At 50.1% G+C, this 20,476-nt stretch overlaps 2 protein-coding genes across 2 annotated transcripts; one reads left to right on the forward strand and one right to left on the reverse strand.

Annotated features, from left to right (window-relative positions):
* Nucleotides 1-3,956: 3,956 nt before the first annotated feature.
* On the forward strand, nt 3,957-14,678 carry CIMIP7 (ciliary microtubule inner protein 7; the record flags this gene model as incomplete). The annotated part of the gene is made up of 4 exons (XM_082847484.1): nt 3,957-3,983; nt 5,871-5,984; nt 13,779-13,835; nt 14,262-14,678. The coding sequence occupies 4 exons, from the start codon at nt 3,957-3,959 to the stop codon at nt 14,676-14,678; spliced, it is 615 nt and encodes a 204-aa protein (XP_082703610.1).
* Nucleotides 14,679-15,827: 1,149 nt separating this feature from the next.
* KLHDC8B (kelch domain containing 8B) lies at nt 15,828-20,275 on the reverse strand. The gene is made up of 6 exons (XM_082847694.1): nt 20,177-20,275; nt 18,727-19,236; nt 17,524-17,688; nt 16,963-17,187; nt 16,763-16,864; nt 15,828-16,325 (listed from the first exon to the last, which is right to left on the reverse strand). Exons 2-6 carry the CDS (start codon nt 19,100-19,102, stop codon nt 16,129-16,131), a joined length of 1,065 nt encoding a protein of 354 aa, XP_082703820.1. The 5' UTR covers nt 19,103-19,236; nt 20,177-20,275; the 3' UTR covers nt 15,828-16,128.
* Nucleotides 20,276-20,476: the final 201 nt, after the last annotated feature.

The following is a 20,476-nucleotide window of genomic DNA, read 5'->3' on the forward strand; positions in this document are numbered from 1 at the left end:
GTTTCCATGGGTTCCGGTTCACCCTGACTTCCGGGGCGTACTCTCTTTCTCTTGTCTCTGAGGCAGGCCAGGAGGCCGTGGTCCCCAGCGCATCTGGCGAAAACAGCTCTCCAAGGATAAGCACAGAAGTCAAGTCCCTTGAAGAGCCAGGCTGGTCTTTCATCACAGGGAAAGGAAGGGCGACTAGGCACTCAAAGGTAAGACGAGTGGAGAAGCCAGCGCCCTGGGAAACTCCTCGAGATACCCGGGAATCCCGAACCCATTCGCGAGGACCCGACGGCTCCCCAGCCCCCCTCCCCCACCTTCACCTCACCCCGCTCCAGCCCGCCCTGTCCAAACCCCTCCGGCCTCCACCTCTGAGGGCCGGCTCGCGCCCGAACTGGGTGGGGTTGCGGGATCTGCCTCGAGGCCACTTGGTCCCGCGGAGGCAGCCTAAGCTGCGTGGCCACGCCCCCCAGGGCGCGCTCCGACCAATGAGAGTTACTCCTCGCCCCCTGGGCCCCGCCCCCGCTGCGGCAGGCTACTAACGGTTTTAACGGTCCTAACGGTTTCAACCGTTAACCATTTAATCGTGGGCCTGGCCTGCTAACCTACATTTCGCCGGGCACCAACACACCCACCCACGCGCACCTCACGAGATGGACCCTCCCACCTCCACACTCACACCCTGCAGTCCACCCACCCCTCACCAGGCATCCTTAGCCGATGAAGACCCTCTCAGTAGTCAACGCACAGTAGTTATAGATGGCTGGCTAAGTCATGAAATGGGATGAGATCACCAATGAAGGAGTATGGATGGAAAACAGATTGTATTGAGTCCTAGGACACACAACGTTTAGAGGCTTAGATGAAGAAAAAGCAGCAAAGGAGCCAGATTGGGAGTGGTTAGGGATAGGGGAGGAACCCCAGGAGAGTGAAGTGCTGTGGAAGCCACCTGGACCATCCTTCAAAGAGGAGGAGGTTAGCTGTGTCAAATGCTGCTGATGAGTCAAGGAAAATGAGGAGTGAGAATTAATTATTGGTGACCTGGAAGGGAGCAGTTTTAGTGATGTAGTGGGGACAAAAACCTGATTGGTGTGTGGTTTCAAAAGACATTGCTGATAAAGGACTAGTATCCAAAATCTATTTAAAAACTCAACAATAAAAAAATTAAGTTGGCCGAAGAGCTAGACACCTCCCCAGAGAAGATACACAGATGGCAAATAAACATATGAAAAATGCTCAACATTGTATGCATTAGGGAAATGCAAAATAAAACAGATAACACTATGCAACTTTAAGAATTGCCAAAATCCCAGAATGCTGGAAACACAAAATGCTGGTGAGGCTGTGGAGCAACAGGAACTCTCATTTGTTGCTGATGGGAAAGCTGAATGGTACAGCCACTTTGGAAGATGTTCTGGCAGTTTCTTATAAAATTAAATATACTCTTACCATATGATCCAGCAGTCATGCTCTTTGGTATTTACCCAAAGGAGTTGAAAACTTATGCCCACACAAAAACCTGCACATGGATGTTTATAGCAGCTTTATTCATAATTGCCAAAACTTGGAAGCAATCAAGTTGTCATCTTCAGTAGGTGAATGGATAAATAAACTGTGGTACATCCAGACAATGGACAATTATTCAGGACTAAAATATCTATCAAGCTATGAAAAGACATGGAGGGAACTTAAATGCATTTTACTAAGTGAAAGAAGCCAATCTTGAAAAGGCTACATACTGCAGGATTCTAAACAGTATGACATTCTGGAAAAGGCAAAACTATGGAGATAGTAAAAAGATCAGTAGTTGCCAGGGGTTAGAGGGGGAGGGTGGGCTGAATAAGTTGAGCACAGAGGATTTTTAGGGCAGTGAAACTATTCTTTTTGATACTATAATGGTTCATACATGTCATTATACATTTGTCCAATCCCATAGAAGGAACAACACCAAGAGTGAACTCTAAGGTAATCTATGGACTTTGGGTGATAATTCTGTGTTGATTTAGGGTCAGCATTTATAATAAATGTACTATTCTGTATGTGTGGGAGCAGGAGGTATATGAGAAATCTATGGACCTTCCACTCCATTTTGCTTTGAACCAAAAACTATAAAAAAAAGTCTATTAAAAAAATAAATTAAAAAAAAAGAGCAAGAGGAGAGATTTGGCATATCCATACAATGGAAAACTACTAAGCAATAAAAAGGAATGAACAACTGATAGGCACAGTGACATGGATAATTCTCAAAATAATTATGCCAAGTGAGAGAAGACAGACACACAAAAGAATACATACTGGATGATTCCACTTACATAAAGTTCTAGAAAATGCAAATTATAGTGACAGAAAGCCAAACAGCAGTTTCCTGAGTGCCATAGAGAAGGAATACTAATGGGCAGAAAGAAACTTTGGGGTGTGGATATGTTTACTACCTAGATTGTGGTTATGTTTCATAGATGTATACATAGATCAAAATGTGTCAAGCTGTACAATTTTTTTTTGTTTTTTGGCGGTGCCCCGTGGCTTGTGGGATCTTAGTTTCCTGACCAGGGATTGAACTTGGGCCCTCGGCAGTGGAAGTACAGAGGCCTAACCACTGGACTGCCAGGTAATTCCCTCTACAACTTTTTGACTTACCATTTTTAAGATTTATCTCTGTGGATTCAAGTATCTGTAGCCAGACCTACTAGAGAATGGACTTGAGGATATGGGGAGGGGGAAGGGTAAGCTGTGACAAAGCGAGAGAGAGGCATGGACATATATACATTACCAAACGTAAGGTAGATAGCTAGTGGGAAGCAGCCGCATAGCACAGGGAGATCAGCTCGGTGCTTTGTGACCGCCTGGAGGGGTGGGATAGGGAGGATGGGAGGGAGGGAGACGCAAGCGGGAAGAGATATGGGAATATATGTATATATATAACTGATTCATTTTGTTGTGAAGCTGAAACTAACATACCATTGTAAAGCAATTATACTCCAATAAAGATGTTAAAAAAAAAAAGTATCTGTAGCCAATTTATAGTAACTCCATTATTTCGTTGTTTGATTATAGGCCAATTTTCTCATTGTCCTCTTGATAAACATTCAGCCTGTTTATAGTTTTTCCCCTATACAGATACAGCAATGAACATTTTTGTAGTTGTGAATACATGTGAGAGGGGATCTCCAGGGTTACTATACTAATAGGGTGGACTTTCTGGCTAGTAGGGCTTGTGCCAGTGACAAAGCCCTACTGAGTGTTTCCTGTTTTTGAACTTTTCGTTGGCAGAGTTTTAGAGGCTAATCGCCAGCTTCTTTGGGTTAGTAAAAGGAGTGAACTGTTCATGTCCCTGTGTTATAAATGAGAGAGACAATAATCTGCCCAAGGCTAGCTTGGGATGGAACCATGGTGTCAGATACTTTCATGCTGCTTCTTTTGCTCCTCTGTTATGCTCTCTCCTCCTTCACTTGGGCCCTTGTAACATTCACCAACATTTGCCACCAGTTAGTGTTTCCAGTCACCACAAACTCCTGAGAAGTTGATAGAGCCTTATTCTGAAGCAGCATTTTTATCCTAAGAGCTACCAGCCCCTTTAGCATTTCTTCTAACTCCATGAAATGTTATAAATTTATATCCCTGGCAGTATGGTTGAAGTTTAAAAAATGCAGGATTTGCCTTTAAAATATTCGCTATTTCATTGACTGTGAGCTCATCAGACTCCACTGTGGAGCCTTATATGTTTATATAAGAACTCTCCCAAGCTGTTAATGCTGAGGGACAGATTTCTCTCAGAGAGAAGTAAGAATAGAGCAGGAAGCACAAAGGGGTAGCAGGCTGGGCTCTACCTCAACAATCAGGAGCATTGTGTAGTCACAACATCCCTTTGTCACTAAGCAACAAGAAGTTGACCTGCTGAGATGCTCTTTCTCAAGAAGTAACCTCAAAAAGACAAGAGGAAAGTTTGCCTTTTCTGCTCGTTTCCCAGAAAGATGCAAAGTGCTTTAGTAGGCTCCTGGGTAAGAGTGTACTTTACATTAATCCTAGCCCCTGGCCCTGGGGTAGTACCTGAAATATGAATTACTCATGAGAATAAAGTGAGAATGGTTTCATCCAGCATCCAGGCTAGAGGAGGACCCCAAACTGCCCACTCCCCCTCTGCCATTATGAGGTCCCCCTACAGCTTATCTAGTCTTCCTGACACCATGCCCTCTTCCATGTGTCCTGGTCTCATGCCTGGATTAGCTGATCCTCTTAGTCCTCTAGCCACCCCATTTATTCCCAGTCCTTTGTTTGATCCCCCCAAACTTCTGTAGTTTGACTGCTCTCTAGACTGGGAACATCTTGAGGCTAAAGACTGCCTTCTACTATCTGTATGTCCCATGCCTGGAATACAGTAAAGGCCCAGTAAATACTGTTGAAATAAACTGAATAGAGAGAAAGGAGTGTTTGACAATAGTAGAAGGATGGACAGACGAGTTGGATGACCCAAGCACTCAGTGGGATGAAAAGATAAAGGGCTTCCCAGGCACGCTTAGGAGCCCACTTTGATGGCCAGAGGCCAGCTGGGAACAGGTTCTTTCTGCTCAGGACTATGATCATGGCGTGGACTAGACACATTGTCCTCTCCAGGGGGTATTCAGGACAGTGAGGTTGGGCCATAAGAGTTCCCAGGCCAGACATGGTCATCCATGTTGTCAGCCTAATGACATCAGCACAGTACAGCTTCTTATACCCCCAGTAGGTGCTCATTTCTGTCTTCTGCCAGTCCTTGTCTCTGAAATTCTCTCCAGAAGGTATCCACTGTTGGTAAAGTACTTCTTTGGGAAAGTTCATCCTTTGTTTAAGTGCTCCAGTTTCAGAGGGTGCCCTACTTGCCCCAGAATAACGAAGTGTGTAGCAAACAGGTGTTCGTGACTTTGTCAATAGATGCAGAATATGTATCCATTTAATCCTGGCTTTTCAGTGACCCTTGACCTCTATTAACAATGCAGGGAAGACAATGAAGGGGACTTCCTCTCAGATCCCCCAGGGAAGGACCATGCTACTAGATGGTGGCCCTGTTCTCAAAACTCTGCTCAGTGCTTCCTAAGTCACCCTAACTCAGAACCTGTCTGGTCCCCTTCCCTGCTGAAGTCTTCCCTTGCTCTTGGAAGAGAATCCATGTTCCTAACCCAGTCTAGGTCCTGTCCCTCCCTGACCTCACCTTACTTCTCCTTGTCTTGCTCACAGCCTTTTAGTCAATAAGGCCTCTTTTTTTTTTTTTTTTTTTTTTTTCGGTTCTTCCAACACAACTCTGTCTCTGGCCTCTGAATCTTTGCACTTGCAGTTCTCACCACATAGAATGCTCTTCTGCTGCCCCTCACATGGCTGACTCCTTCAAGTACCATGCCCATTGTCATGAGATGCTGTCCCTACTCCCTGTCACTCGATCTAGTCATCAGGTTCTTTCTTTCCTGACTCTATTCACTTGTCTTACTCCCTCACCAGAAGGAAGGTTGATAGAGGCAGGGTCTTTCTGTCTTTTCACTGCTGTGTGTGTCCCCAGCCCATATTAGGACCCTATTGAAGAAAGAAAGAGAGAGAGAGAGAGAGAGAGAGAGAGAAAGGAAGGAAAGGGGGGAGGGAGGGCGGGAGGGTGAGAGGAAGGAGGGGAGGAAGGAAGGAAGGCACCCTTTCCTTACAGACATAACCCTCCCAGGTGGGCCAGCACAGCTGAGGCCAACTGTTCTAATGGTGGATGGAGGCACCTCTCTGTTGGCCCCTCTCCAGGGTGTCCCTCCTTCTCTGATTCTTTTTATTCTGTCAGGAACTCCCAGGAGAGGCTTCTAGCCTGGGGGCTCTGAGGTCTAGGACTCAGGGTGGGGGTTGGGGTGGGATTCACCCTCAAGCCTGCCTTGTTACAGCACAACAGTGGCTTCTATGGGCACTACAGAGGCCAATTCAAGAGTGAAAGTGCTCGAGAATATCGCCTTGCAGCCAAGCCCCAACCCCCAGCAGTGTTCCTGCAGCGCTGTCAGGTACGAGGCAGCCCTGGGTGCAGCTGCCACGGCTGAGCCAGATTCTGCTTCTCTCAGGCCCCAAGAGCAATATCCTCAACCTTAACGCAACTGGACTGACACTTGAGGCCAGCCTATCCCCAGGACTTGCATGAGGCCTGGCCCCTCTTCCCTGAAATGTCAGGTCCTCCCCCTACAGATACATGGGTGGAGAAGAGCCAGTACCAGGCTGGACAGTTTTGCTCACTGCTCCTTCTAAATGGAGGAAGAGTCAGGGTCTAGGTGGGGTGGGTGGTCATGGAGAGAGAGCCTCCAGAACCCAAGAAGTAAGCCTTGAGTTTTGCAGACGGCTGTCCTTCAGCACAGATTCCTTGATGCCATGAAAGTCAGTGGTCTAGCTCACAGGCAGCCTCGTAGTCCAGGGGCTCAGGAGTGAGTAGGAGGCCTCCTCTGGTCAGTAAAACAGCATAGAAAGTGGCAGGTGTCCGCCCCCATGCCCAACCAAGGAGGACTGGAAAGGAGTGATGGCAGAATCGGCCTAGGGTGGCTGGAAAAGGCTTCCAGATAACAGGAGAGGGACGCAGGGCTGCAGGCCCTCCACTGCTTCCAGGCCTGGAGACAAGGAGGGGACACTGAGCATAGTCAGGGTCCCAAAAGTAAAAAGCCCACTCAAAACAGAACTCAGGAGGGTATACATATAAAGGAGTAGGTGTGGGAGCTTCAGGGAAAGGCATTCTCACAGGATGGTAACAACCAAGTGGTCAGTACTGCTGGGCTTTAAGGAACAAGGGGAAGGCATGGCTCCTAGAACCCAGATGGAGAGAGTGGTATGGAGAGGGCTCTCCTGAGAGAAGTGGTGATTTCGGGTAGAGAGACACAGCCAGGTAGGGGCGGGCCCGGAAGGGAGCCAGGAGAAGAAACACCTCCTCCCTCCTTCCCTCCATCTCCTTTCCAGGCTTCCTTTCAGGTCAGAGGGAAGTCAACCTGGTGAGAAGTGTGCTCACATCAGACTCCTGGGAAAGATCAGGGTGGAGGAGGGCTGAGAGGGACCTGGAGGTGTGCCTGGAACATGCTCCACCCACTGCAGCTTCTTGTTTCCCAGCCTCTAGCCAGGTCCTACTTGACTGGCCATCTGGATTCTCTACAAATTGCTTTCCCAGGCCAAGAGCAGGGTCTTGGAGTCTGCCATGCTACAGAGCCTGAACTTCCTTAGCATGCCCAGTTGGAACGGCTGCCTGGTACTGCCTACTGAGCAAGGCCCAAATGCAACTCCAGACTGCTCGTCTGGGGCCACCTCCCTTGAGAGAGTGATGAGATCTGCCTAGTACAGGGACAGAGGTAACCTGGGCACTTCCTGCTGGGTGTCTGTAGTAGTCCTCAGTGGCAGCCCTCATCCCAAAGACCTGAATGTCCTCTTAGTCTGTCCCCCAGGAACAGAGTAGAGGACATATTTGGGGACATATTTTGATTGAAGTGAAGTCTTGTTACATGTTGGCATTATCAGCAACCCCCAAATAGCATGGTCTGTGTATCTTGGGCTTAGGTTGTACAAATGCCAAGTCTGACCCTTTCTAGATCTAAAGCTGTTTTAATTAGTGGGACTACTCAGGGAAGGTGCACATTCTTTTTTCTTATTTGCTGAGAGATACCAAGTGTCAGCTGGCTGACTGCAGCTATTCTTGTTGAAAACCTTTCCAAGATGTAGCAGCCACTTACCTTTAGTTTGGGGCAGGTAGAAATTTTGTCATTCAGATGCAAGAAGATTCTTTTTTCTTTTTATTCTTCTTTTTCTTTTTTTCTTCTAAACCAGATTAGTTTATTTCTGGCCTTCACCTGTCTGACTCTTGGGAAATGTAATCCTGGTCTTGTTTGTTCTTAAGGTCAGGCCAGAGTGCCAGGGCTCATGGTTGGAGGCAGGTCCTTCGTTGGTGGTGCCGTGATTGCTGTGTCTCTGCCTCTGCCCCACCCCCCACCATGCCTCAGTCTGCCACAGGGACTCCTCACTCAGTACCCCACTAATTGCACACTGCCCAGCCTCCAGAGAGGCCCTTAGTCCTCCCACAGGCAAACATTGACCCATCCCAGGAAACCTACTTCTCTTGCAAGGCCTCTTTAGCTCAAACCCTAGCCCAAGCCCTACCTGCTCAGAGACCACGGATTTTACCACCTGAGTGGAAAAGGAGCTTTAGATGGTTTAGAAGCAAAGATGCAGGTGAAATTCTCCTCAGGGACAAGAATACTTAGAACTGCCTGGGTGGAGAGGAAATTACTGCACTTTTCACTAGACTCCCACAGTTGTGAGAATAAAACTCAAGTCAGTGGGAGTCGATAGATGATCCTGTCACTGTAAGAATAGTGAGTTTCCAAATTCAGACCTGCCTCCAACAGCAGAGGCATCCACATTCTAGGGCTGTGTACAACTTTAAAGCTAAGGGTAGAGATGGGGGAGGGATTGGGGGGGCAACTGGAACATGCCCCAGACCTCCAGATTTTTTAATTGAAATTTTTTTTGAGATGGTTGTAGATTCAGAAACAGTTGTAAGAATTAGTAAAGAGAGATCCCTTTTATGCTTTGCCCAGTTTCCCCCAATGGTAACATTTTGCATATCTATAGTAAAATATCACAACCAGGACGCTGACATTGCTGCAATCTACCTATTTCATTCAGATTTCCTCATTTGTGTGTGTGTATTAAGATCTATAAAATCTTGGAATTCTCTGGTGGTCCAGTGGTTAGGACTCCACGCTCTCACTGCTGAGGGCCTGTGTTCGATCCCTGGTCAGGGAACTAAGACCCCACAAGCCACGTGGCATGGCCATAAAAACCCATAAAAATCTATAAAATCTTTTTAAAATTAATTTTAATAACAGTATAGCTGATTTACAATGTTGTGTTAGTTTCTGCTGTATAGCAAAGTGAATCAATTATACATATACATATATCCACTCTTTTTTAGATTCTACTCCCATATAGGTCGTTAAAGAATATTGAGTAGAGTTCCCTGTTCTATACAGTAGGTTCTTATTAGTTATCTATTTTATATATAGTAGTGTGTATATGTCAATCCCAATCTCCCAATTTATCCATTCCCCCTGCTTTCCCCCTTGGTAACCATAAGTTTGCTTTCTATATCTGTGACTCTATTTCTGTTCTGTAAATAGGTTCATTTGTACAATTTTTTTAGATTCCACATATAAGTGATATCACATGATATTTGTTGTTCTCTGTCTGACTTACTTCACTCTGTATGACAAGTTCTGGGTCCATCCATGTTGCTGCAAATGGCATTCTTTCTTTTTATGGCTGAGTAGTATTCCATTGTATATATGTATCACATCTTCTTTATCCATTCCTCTATTGATGGGTATTTAGGTTGCTTCCATGTCCTGGCTATTATAAATAGTACTGCAATGAACATTGGGGTACACGTATCTTTTTGAATTATGGTTTTCTCCAGATATATGCCCAGGAGTGAGCTTGTTGGATCATATGCTAGTTCTATTTTTAGCTTTTTAAGTAATCTCCATACTGTTCTCCATAGTGGCTGTTACCAATTTAAATTCCCACCAACAATGTAGGAGGGTTCCCTTTTCTCCACATCCTCTCCAGCATTTATTGTTTATAGATTTTTTCATGATGGCCATTCTGACTGGTGTGAGGTGATGCCTCATTGTAGTTGTGACTTGCATTTCTCTAACAATTAATGATGTTGAGCATCTTTTCATGTGCCTCCTGGCCATCTGTATGTCTTCTTTGGAGAAATGTCTATTTAGATCTTCTGCCCATTTTTTGATTGGGTTGTTTGTTTTTTTGATATTGAGCTGCATGAGCTGTTTGTATATTTTGGAGATTAATCCCTTGTTGGTCACTTCATTTGCAAGAGAAAAAAAAAGATCTATAAAATCTTATCACCCGTGTAGGTTTGTGCATCCACCACCACAGTCAAGATACTGACCAATATCACAAGGATCCCTGGTCCTGCCCTTTTTTTTTTTTTTTCACGGTACGCGGGCCTCTCACTGTTGTGGCCTCTCCCGTTGCGGAGCACAGGCTCCGGACGCGCAGGCTCAGCAGCCATGGCTCACGGGCCCAGCCGCTCCGCGGCACGTGGGATCCTCCCGGACCGGGGCACGAACCCGCGTCCCCTGCATCGGCAGGCAGACTCTCAACCACTGCACCACCAGGGAAGCCCGTGGTCCTGCCCTTTTATACCCATCAGCCTCTCATTCCTCCACCCTTCCCCTGTCCCTAACTGCTATTTTTCCTCCATTTCTAAAATTTTGTGACTTCAGAAACGTTATGTGAATGGAATGATACAGCATGCAACCTTTGGGGAATGGCTTTTCTTGCTCAGCATAATTTCCTGAAGATTCCTCCAAGTTGTGTGTATCAACGGTTCAATTTCCATTACTGAGTAGTATTCTGTGGTATGTATATAGCAGTTTACTTAACCATCCATCTATGAAAATGTATCTGGGCTGATTCCAGTTTTTACCTCTTACAAATAAAGTTGCTATGAACATTTGTGTACAGGTTTTTGGGTGAACATAAATTTTCATTTCTTTGGAATAAATACCTAGGAGTGCAATTGCTGGGTCATATGATAGTTGCATTTATTTATTTAATATTTTATTTATTTATTTGGCTGCACCAGGTCTTAGTTTCGGCACACGGGATCTTCGTTGCCGCGTGAGGGATCTTTAGTTGCAGTATGCAGGATCTTTTTTTTAGTTGTGGCATGCGGGATCTTTTTATAGTTGCAACATGCAGAATCTTTTAGTTGCAGGCATGCAGACTCTTAGTTGCGGCATGTAGGATCGTGTTCCCTGACCAGGGATAGAACCTGGCCCCCTGCAATGGGAGCTCAGAGTCTTAGCCATTGGACCACCAGGGAAGTCCCCGTAGTTGCATTTAAGTTGTTTGTTTGGTTTTTTAATGTGGATGGAAATTTTTTTTAATTGAAGGAAAGATTCTTTAAATTCTATAGCACTTTACAATTTTCAAAAGTTTCACACACGATTTCATATAATCCCATAATAACTTTTTTTCTCCTACCCCTATATTGTACCTCCTGCATGTTAAGTTTTTTTTTTTTTAATTGTCAAACTGTTTTCCAGAGTGGCTGTTTCACATTTTACATTCCCACCTGCATTGAGCAAATGATTGTATTTCTCTGCATTCTCACCAACATTTGGTGTTGTCTCTATTTTTTATTTTAGCCATTCTGATTGATGTGTCATGATAGCTCACTGTGGGGTTTTTTTGTTTTTTTTTTTTGAGTGTGTTGGGTCGTCATTGCTGTGCGCAGGTTTTCTCTAGTTGTGGTGAGCGGGGGCTACTCTTCGTTGTGGTGTGCGGGCTTCTCATTGTTGTGGCTTCTCTTGTTGTGGAGCACAGGCTCTAGGCACGCAGGCTTCAGTAGTTGTGGCACGTGGGCTCAGTAGTTGTGGCTTGCAGGCTCTAGAGCGCAATCTCAGTAGTTGTGGCACACGGGCCTAGATGATCCATGGCATGTGGGATCCTCCGGGGCCAGGGCTCGAACCCGTGTCCCCTGCATTGGCAGGCAGACTCCTAACCACTGCACCACCAGGGAAGCCCTCTCACTGTGGTTTTAATTTGCATTTCCCTAACATTCAGTGATGGTGAACATCTTTTCATGTGTTATTTGCCATCTGTATATCCTCTTTGAAGAAATGTCTTCATGTTGTTTGCCCATTTTCTAATTGGAATTTTTATTTTGCTGTTCAGTTGTGAGAGTTCTTTATACATTCTAGATACTAGTCCTTTATTGGATATGTGATTTGCAAATATTTTCTCTCAGTCTGTAACTTGTCTTTTCATCCTCTTCACATGGACTTTCACAGAGCAAAACTTAAAAAAAAATTTTGATGAGGTCTAATTTATTGATTTTTTTTTCTTTTATGGCTCTTGCTTTTGGTGTCACATCTAAGAACTCTTTGCCTAGCTCTAGATTCTGAAGATTTTCTATTTTTTTCCTGAAAGGGCTCTGGGTTTTTAATCTCTTGTGTCAGTTTGCTTTATGAGGAATGAAAGGTAAGGCCAGCTGGCTTCCTACCTTCATGGAGCTTTCATTCGATTTGGAGAACACCAGCTGTCTAAGGCAGGAGGTCCCAATAGGGGAGCTTGTTAAAGGCTCCACCCCGAAGATTCTGGTTCAGGGATCTGGGATGGAGCTAGCCCCTGACTTTTATCTAGCAACTTATTGTCAGCCATTGCTCATACCCCAACCCAGCCAAGATTGGACTCACCAGATCAGGCACTTCATTCTGGTCCGCAGCAGGAGAAGCTGAGTGGCTGAGGTGGAGGGACCCTGGGGGCAGAGACCAGGCACAAAGGCAAGGTGGACGGTCTTGGGAGAGATTCCTGCTGAGGTCTAGGGGCCTGAGAGGTGGTCTCTCTCTGCCTGGGGATGGAACATGGCTCTCTGGCCCCAACTGGGCTAAAGCAAATGCCCTGGGGATCTTCTGTCCCTGTTCACTGATTTAACAGCAAATATATATTGAGCACAGTGCCAGGCTCAGTGTTGGAGTTATAGATGTGAGTAAAACAGACAGTAACCTTGCCCATGAGGTGCTTGTGTTCTAGTCAGGGGCATCAGATGGTAAACAGCAACATAATACATAGTAATACAGTATGTTAGAAGGTGAAAAATGCTGGGTTGGGGTGATGGGACTGCTGATGTAGTAGTGGTCAAGGAAGACCTCCCAAGAGGTAGGTAGAGGGAGTCATGGCCAGCTGGGAGAAAAGTCCCAGGCAGAAGTAACTGGTAGTACAAAGGTCCAAGGTGAAAGTAGCTAGTGTATTTGAGGAACAGTGAGGACGCCAGTGTGGCTAGAGGTAATGGAGGAATCAATATCATGTGGATCTCATGGACCACTATGATGACTTTGACTTTTATAAACATGAGGAACTGTTGTGGATTTTTGGCAAACAAGGAGTGTGATCTGATTTACATATTAAAACAGTTATTCTGCCTGCTAAGAGGACAATAGACTGGAGAGGCAAGCTTGGAAGTAGGGACACCAAGTGGGAAGCTCTTGCAGTAATTGAGGTATGAGGAGAAGGTGGCTTAGACCAGAGAAAGCAGCGGCTATGCTGAGAAGTGGTCTGATCCTGGGTACATATTGAAGGAAGTATCAGCAGGATTTCCTGGCACACTGGATATAGAGTGTGAAAGGAAAGAATCAAGGGGACTCCGAGGTGTTTGGCAAGATCTAGCTGCCATGACCTGAGCTGGGGGAGGCTATAGGTGGGGTGGTTTTGGGGAATGATCCAGAGCTCAGCCATGTGTCTGGAGATGCCCGTTAAGACATTTACATGGGAATATGGAGCAGGTGGTTGGCTAGTGAGTCTGGAGTTCGGGAGAGAGCTCAAGCTCTAAAGAGAAATTTCAGTTTCCAGGTGGTATTTAGGGCCAAGAGGCTGGGTTGTTGATGAGAGAGTGAAAGAGAGGAGGAGAGAGCTGGAGCCTAGTCCTGGATGATCTAAAGGACCCAATGTGAAACTTAAACCACTGCCCCACTAACGGCAGGATGTCCTGGAAAATGCCTCAGCCCCTTCCTCAATCAGTGGCCCCAGAGGCTTCTGCTTTGAGAGCAAGTGCTGGGATGAGATGTTCCAGGAATGAGGTGTTGCTTTAATTTTTATCTGCCCTTTCAGTGTGTTGGCAGTTTAGCAGTTTAAGGATGGTGGCTCCTGGCAACTTCCCTCCATTATGGGGTCCTGAGTTAGCATCTTGGGGACAGGTAAGCATCATCTTTCCCCATTCACCTTCTTTTTCACTGTCTTTCTAGGAGCCAGCGCAGCAACATTTCTTCTCCAAGCATGACAACCGCACTTCCTTTGACAAAGTGAGTGCTAGAGAGAGGAAGGAAAATGGGCAGACTCCCAGCCTAGGTTGAAGTTGAGGTAGGGTGGAGGGGAAAAGACATTGCAGGGAGAGAGGGCTCTTTATACAGACAGAGGAGTGTCTGTCTTCCTGACAACCTCTTTCTTCTGGGAAACAGCCCATTCTACAAACAGATGTACCTCTGCTTTGGTTTCCCCCACCAGCTTGCCTGACAATGTGCAAATATCTTAGGAACCACTGACTTTCTGGGGGCTTCACTCACTCTGGAATGGAAGGCATGACTGGGGATGCAGGCCAAAGAGGCTGGGGTCCAGGCCAGGGAGGCCAGGCACAGGCCAGGCATCACCAGGCAGGCTTGGGTATAGGAGGGGCCCAAGAAATTGCCTGGTGCCAGGACTGTGGGCCAAGGGCCCATACCGTTGAGGAGGGCCCCTACTGCCTGCTACAGGGAATCGGAAGGCGGAAAGACCTGGAGCGCCTGTGGCAGCAGCACACCTTCCTGCGCTGGGCACCCTGTGAACTGGAGTTGCGCCAGCCACGGCCCCTTGAATCCTCCTACCAGGCTGATTTCCGGTCAGGGCCAGGACTCAGTGACCTCCCCCAGCGCCTTGCCCACTTTGTGCAGATCCAGCCTTCCCGTGCCAGCACGACCTACCAGCAGAACTTCTGCCAGCCATCCCGTGGTAGCCATTGTGGCAGTGACAACATGGGGCCCCAGGCCCCAGTCACCAACACACTGCCTGACCTCCCAGGGATCCCAAGACCCAAGCTGCTGCAGCATTACCTTCATGCTGGGGTCTCTGAGTGTCTAAACTGGTCCAGAACATTAAACAAGGACAGCTAACTCAGTGGCCTGTCTGTGCTTGCAGCCCAAGAGATCTCAGAGGCTGGAGAACAGTAAGGCACAGCCAGGCCCTGCGCCTGGCTCCTATGTTGCTTGTGCCATGGAGCCTTGTGCAGCCTTGTGCTGGTTGGGGGAGGTGCTGCCTGGGGAGTCTTGCCAGTGAGTGAGAAGAGGTAAGGCCTGCAGGAGGCTAATGGTCCAGGAAGGTTACCTTGGCCAAATCCATTCTTGCCACAAACTCAACTGTGAACCCCTTGCAATCAGTACGGCTGCAGGGAAAGCAGAGTCAATGGTCCCTACTAGTGGGCAGCAAAGACTGGAGGAGGAGGCAAGGGCTGGCAGCTTTGCTTTTTCTGGGATGCTACTGCCTCTAGGGGTCTGGTGAGTGGCAACACAGTCATGCCTAAGAGACAGCTTCACCACAGCTGGGACAGAGGGACAGCCCCCACTGGACACACACCCCGCCCCCGCCACCGGAGGTGAGCAGAGGCTTTGAGGATGCTGTGTGATGTGAATCTTGAGGTCATCCTGATCCTATGGTATTTTGTTGCAGTTTTCTGAGCTCTTCTATGGTCTTGCTGTGAGTGCCCTCTAACAGCCAGGGCAATAGGGGATGGGGGTCATCCTACGTCACCAACAGAGAACTGAGGCTTAAGTGGGACTAAGACACCAGGACACTTTGGGGGCAGAGGCCAGGTCCTAAAGGCTCCTCTAGACCCTCATCCCCTGAGAAAGTTGAGGGCCAGGGGCTCAGGGGCAACGCAGGAGTCCACACCAGAGGCCATAAGCCAGATTTAGCAGCACTTTTACTTCCACATCTGAACTCCCTGGATCCTCACAACAGCCCTGTGAGGTAGGTAGGGCAGGAAGGTTTCAGAGATCCCCATTTATAGATGAGGATGCTGAGGCACAGAGAGGTGAAATGACTTGCCCAAGGTCACACAGCCAGCAGTGTAAAGGGCCCAAAGCCACCATTCTTCTGGCCCTCTGGAAGTCCCCACATCCACTCCTGTACCCCTCTGTGTTCCCACCCTCTCTTACCTCTTCTGAGTCCACAAGGGCCTTCAAGGCAGGCTGACAGCTAGGACTTTTCAGGAACAGCCATTGGGGAGGGCCTGATCAACTCCAGGTAGGCACTGACCTGTAGGGCAGGAGGCCAGCTCTGCCCTCCCCCACTTCCCAGTTGGACAGAGGGCCCAGTAGGTTCCAGAGCAAGGGTGGAGCTGGGCATGGTCCGTGAATGAAAGGGAGTAAAGGTGGGTATAAAGGTATGTGTGTCCTTTGCTAAAGATGAAGGCCACCCCCAAGTCCCAGACACGGTGTCTCAAGTGCCCCACCCTGTGCCTCCCTCATCCCACAGAGCCACAGTGAGCTTTCTCAGCAGCAAAAGGAACCACAGACATCTGCTTCTGGCACTGAACTGCTCCAGTGGACAGGTCCCATCAGGCATTCAGACCCCATCACGCAGACACAGTGCCTCCACAGCTTGACTGGGACCCTGGGCCACACCCCCGATGGCAAACAGCCGGGGCCCAGCCTGCAGACTAGAACAGGAGCAGCGGGCTGTGGGCATGGGAGGCAGTGCCTCCCAGCGCCGCCGTGCAAGGCTGAAGCCCTCCACAGAGCCCAGAGGGCACGGCTGGTTCCCTGCAGGAAGAAGACAGATGTTGTAAAGGGCACAGGCTGCAGGAGCTCCAGCTCTTTTTCTCCCTGAGCTCAGAGCATGGCCCAGCATGCATTACCCCAGGATGGGCTATCCATGCGTTGCTACTCATTGCCCCCATTTCATCACTCATTCATTTATTTATTCACATTTCTATTTCTCCATTCATTCAGTGGTCATTTGTCCTGTTTTTATCTCCTAGGCCCCTGCTGGTACAGAACCCACAGTTAGGTGCTGAGAGACACCCCAAAAGCTGAGCCAGGCAGACCACCCACTGACTGTTTTACAGATTGGAAAAGGGAAGCTCACAAAGCCATGACCCCTGGAGTACCTAGAGAAGGGCAGGAGGTGGTACTCACGCAGGGGGCTACTCTTTCCTGTCTTGGGCTCCCCTCCTATCCCTAGCCCCACAGAGACTCACCAAGGCCCCCAATGGCCACGATGTGGTCCCCAAGTGAGCCAACCACAAAGTCGGCCCTCTTATCCCTCATGCGCAGGCTTCGGGGCAGCTTGGTCCAGGACCCTGCAGGGGAGGGGAGGTCAGATCTAGCCCCCTCACACACACTGCACCCCTCCATCCCATGGAGAGTGGGAGAATAGCCCAGACCAGCCACTGCTCACCATGCTCCAGGTCGAACATCTCCACAGTGTTGACAAAGTGTGGGCGGGAGTAGAAATTGTGGGGCCCGGGCTGCTGCAGGCCACCCAGGCTAAAGACGCTGCCTTCGGCCATCACGCAGCCGGCAAAGGCCCGGCGGCTGGGCAGGCTTGGGTGTCGGGTCCAGGTACGGGCCTCCAGATCAAAGGCCTCAAAAGCAGTCACTGGGAGCTTGCCCTGGCGGCCCCCTGCCAATGGAATTGGGGCACCTGGGAGGCAGCCCAGGAGGCCTGGCAGCCTCTTCCTTTACCAGGTTGCTGAGCCTTTACCACTGCCCACCCCGGCTACCCATACCCAGCTGTGTGCACACCAGAGCACAGATCAACCGCAAAGATCCTCAGGCACTGGGGTTTGGTTTTCCAGCCTCAGCAGGACCACCAGAGGTCAGAGCCTCAGAGCAACCCTGGCTCAAACCAACAAAACTTCTCTTGTCCCACCATCCCAGATTAAGCTTGATCCCAGCCAACCTATACGGATAAGTGCTTTTGGACTTAGGCCAATTTTCCACATCCCCAGGTCCTTACCCAGGACATAGATCTTGTTCCCGTTCAGGAAGGTGGAGGCCCCGTAGCAGGGTGTGGGCATCGAGGGCAGCGAAAGCCAGCAGTCCCGGCGGGGTTCATACACCCGAACCTGGGCCTGGGGGGTTGTGTCAGGGCCCATTCCCCCCAGTGCATACACCATACCATCTGCAGAGAAAAGAGTAATACAGACTATCCCTGGGCCTGGCCACAGCACTCCACCCTGACAACAGCCCTGGTCAGGCCTGGAGGTGGCTTAGGACAAACCTATTTATGGTACCCCTCCCTGGCAGCAGAAACCCTCCTGCCTGCCTGGAGTGGGGGCTGGGAGAGCTAGGATTCTCACTCTGGCCAGGGCCCCTTCAAGTGAAGAGCAGGAGGCAGCCAATCTAATTATAAGCCGTCTCTGTCTCCCTGGAGACGCTATGGCAACCACATCTGGCATCCAAGCAGGACTGGTGGTCAGACCTGGAGGCCACAATGTAGGGACTCTCATGGGGGAAGGAGGGTGGGGGCCATATGGAGATCTGTTCAGCATGGAGCTCAGACTGGGGAGGGGGCTCTGGGGATCAGCTGGGGGGCTGGGAGAGGAGCTTGGGCCTGCAGGATGGGGGTGCTGTCCACAAGCCTTCTGCCAGCACTTCTGTACCCTGCCCTTTCACTAGAGTAGGTTCTTGCCCTGTTATACTCTCAGGGTCAGCTGGGGGCATGTGTGGGGGCCTTGGGCAGACAGCCAGTTAGCTAGGGGCTTCCATGGCAACTGCCTCCAGGCCAGCTTGGCTTTTGTCCATCTCAGTCTCCCTTGTTTGTTTGTGTGGTGCGAGGAATTTAAGCACTTGCCGGGCTCTGAGCCAAGGCCCTGCTCCCATCCCCCTCTCCCAGACTATTTATAACTGTGGGAGTCATTGGGCCACCCCTCCTTGTCTCTCACAGAGGAGGAATGGGGCAGGGAGGTGGCTTGGGCCTCCCATCATGCTGGTGGCTAGCCTGGGCTCTGACTCCCACCTCACAGCTGGAAAAGGCAGTTTAGGCTGCTGCTAGCCCAGCTCAGAGCTAGGTAGGGAAGGGTACAAGAAACAAAGCCATGTCCAGGGCACCCAGGCAAAATTTACAGCTCTTGCCCAATCTCTGAAGGTAAGGGACCAAGTCAGGAAAGAATGGAGGGTGTTGGGGCACCTGAGGGACCTTCCTTGGGAGGCCACTCACCTCTCTCCACAGTTGCAACTCCCATGGCTGCCTGAGGTAGGGTGGCCCGACGCTCCCAGCGGCCCTCGTCAGCCAGGAAGGCCTCCACAGCAGCTACCGGGCTCTGGCCCTCATCCACACCGCCCACCACTAGCACCTGCTTGCCCAGTACCACAGCAGCCGCACCAGCCCGGGTAGTGGGCAGGGGCGCCAGTGCCAGCCACGTATGTGAGGCCATGTCCAATGTCTCGGCAGTGTCCAAAGGCAGTCCAGCTCGGCCACAGCCCCCCAACACTAGCAGGTGCCCATCCTGATATGCCACTGTACCATATACCCGGCAGGTGGGCATGGGTGGGAACACCTGCCAAGCAAAGGCCCGGCCACCTCCTGTAGCCATGGTGTTCACCTCCAGTGGCAGGCCATGCTATCTGCTCAGGCTGCAGGCCTCACTGAAGGGCATGATGGGGCCACATCTTGACTCTACCAGGGCTACAAGGGAGTGTGGGGCCAGTCCAAGGACTTTGCTTTCACCTAGAGAAAAGAGGGAAAACAAAAGGTCAGAGCCACTGACCAGCCCCTCAGGGTACAGATGAGCAGCCTGGCCCAAAATTGCTGGTGGGAAAAGCAGAGGGAAGACACACCTCCACTGCTTAGCACACTGATGTGGAGGTCCTCCTGGAGTGGGAAGGAGGGCAGTCTCCCAGTTACCCAGGCAACTTCCCAACTTGCTATGGGGCTTGAGGGATTCTCCTCCCATAACTTGCCCTCACCTAGTTGCTCCCCGGTTGAATCTAGGTCTAGGTGGGAGGTAAGGTGACTAGAATAGGACTTTCCACCCTAGCCCCCTTCCCTTTGCCTCAACAATCCTCACCCTGGTGCTCTGCATCAGTGGAGTTTTACTGTACCTTCCCCCTTACTGGCTTCCAGTGTGCTCTGGGCAGCCATCAGGGTCTCCAACCTGCTGCCAGGGATCAGAGTCCAGGGTATCCTTAAAACCCCTTTGGGAGCCATTCCATAGACTGCATCCATTCCCACCAGCAAAGGCCAAGATCAGGGTGTTTGAGACTGGGAGGGGAGGGGCTGGAGGCCAGAGTCCCACATTTCCCCTCAAGATCTACCCTCAGGGGTTTGCCCATGCCAAGTCCCCAGAGGCCTGCCTTCTTGGTGTCTGGGACGGGGAGGGGGATGATTTTTGGGAACTCACGAGCACTGGACTCTAGGTTCCCAGAGTCCAGGGCGTTGCCAGCAGAAATGGGCAGCTGGACTTCACAGATTCCAAGTTCCCTGGCTTCTCCTTTCCCGCGGGGAGGCACGCTCCTGGGACCCCTGGCGCGAGGGCCTCCTGGCGCGAGGGCCTCCCGGCCCCAAACTTCCAGCTCGCGGAAGGGGGGGGCGGGTCCGAGCGAGCGCGCTTGGGGCTCTACACCCCGCGCCCTAAACTTCCCCTGAGCGCGGCTCCCGCGGGACTCACCGGCCGGGGCTCCGGCGCCGCCGGGGCGCAGGGTCCGCGGTTCCGGTTCCGCTGGTGCCTGATCTGGCTGGGTCTGAGGCCGGGCTCCGGCGGGGCTCCAGTGGGGCTCCGGTGGGGCTCCGGCGGGGCTCCGGCTCTTCTCCGGCGCGGGGCGGGGCTGGACAGGGTCCGCCCCTCGTCCCCCCTCCCGACTCGGGAAAACCTCCCCCCTGCTTTAACCCCGCACCTGCCGTGGCCGGAGCAGGGCGCGCCGACCCATGGTCACACGGAAACCGGTGAACAGACAGACGGACATGTGGA

Source organism: Leucopleurus acutus, assembly GCF_964270905.1.
Source record: "Leucopleurus acutus genome assembly, chromosome: 10".
NCBI classification, from domain to species: Eukaryota; Metazoa; Chordata; class Mammalia; order Artiodactyla; family Delphinidae; genus Leucopleurus; species Leucopleurus acutus.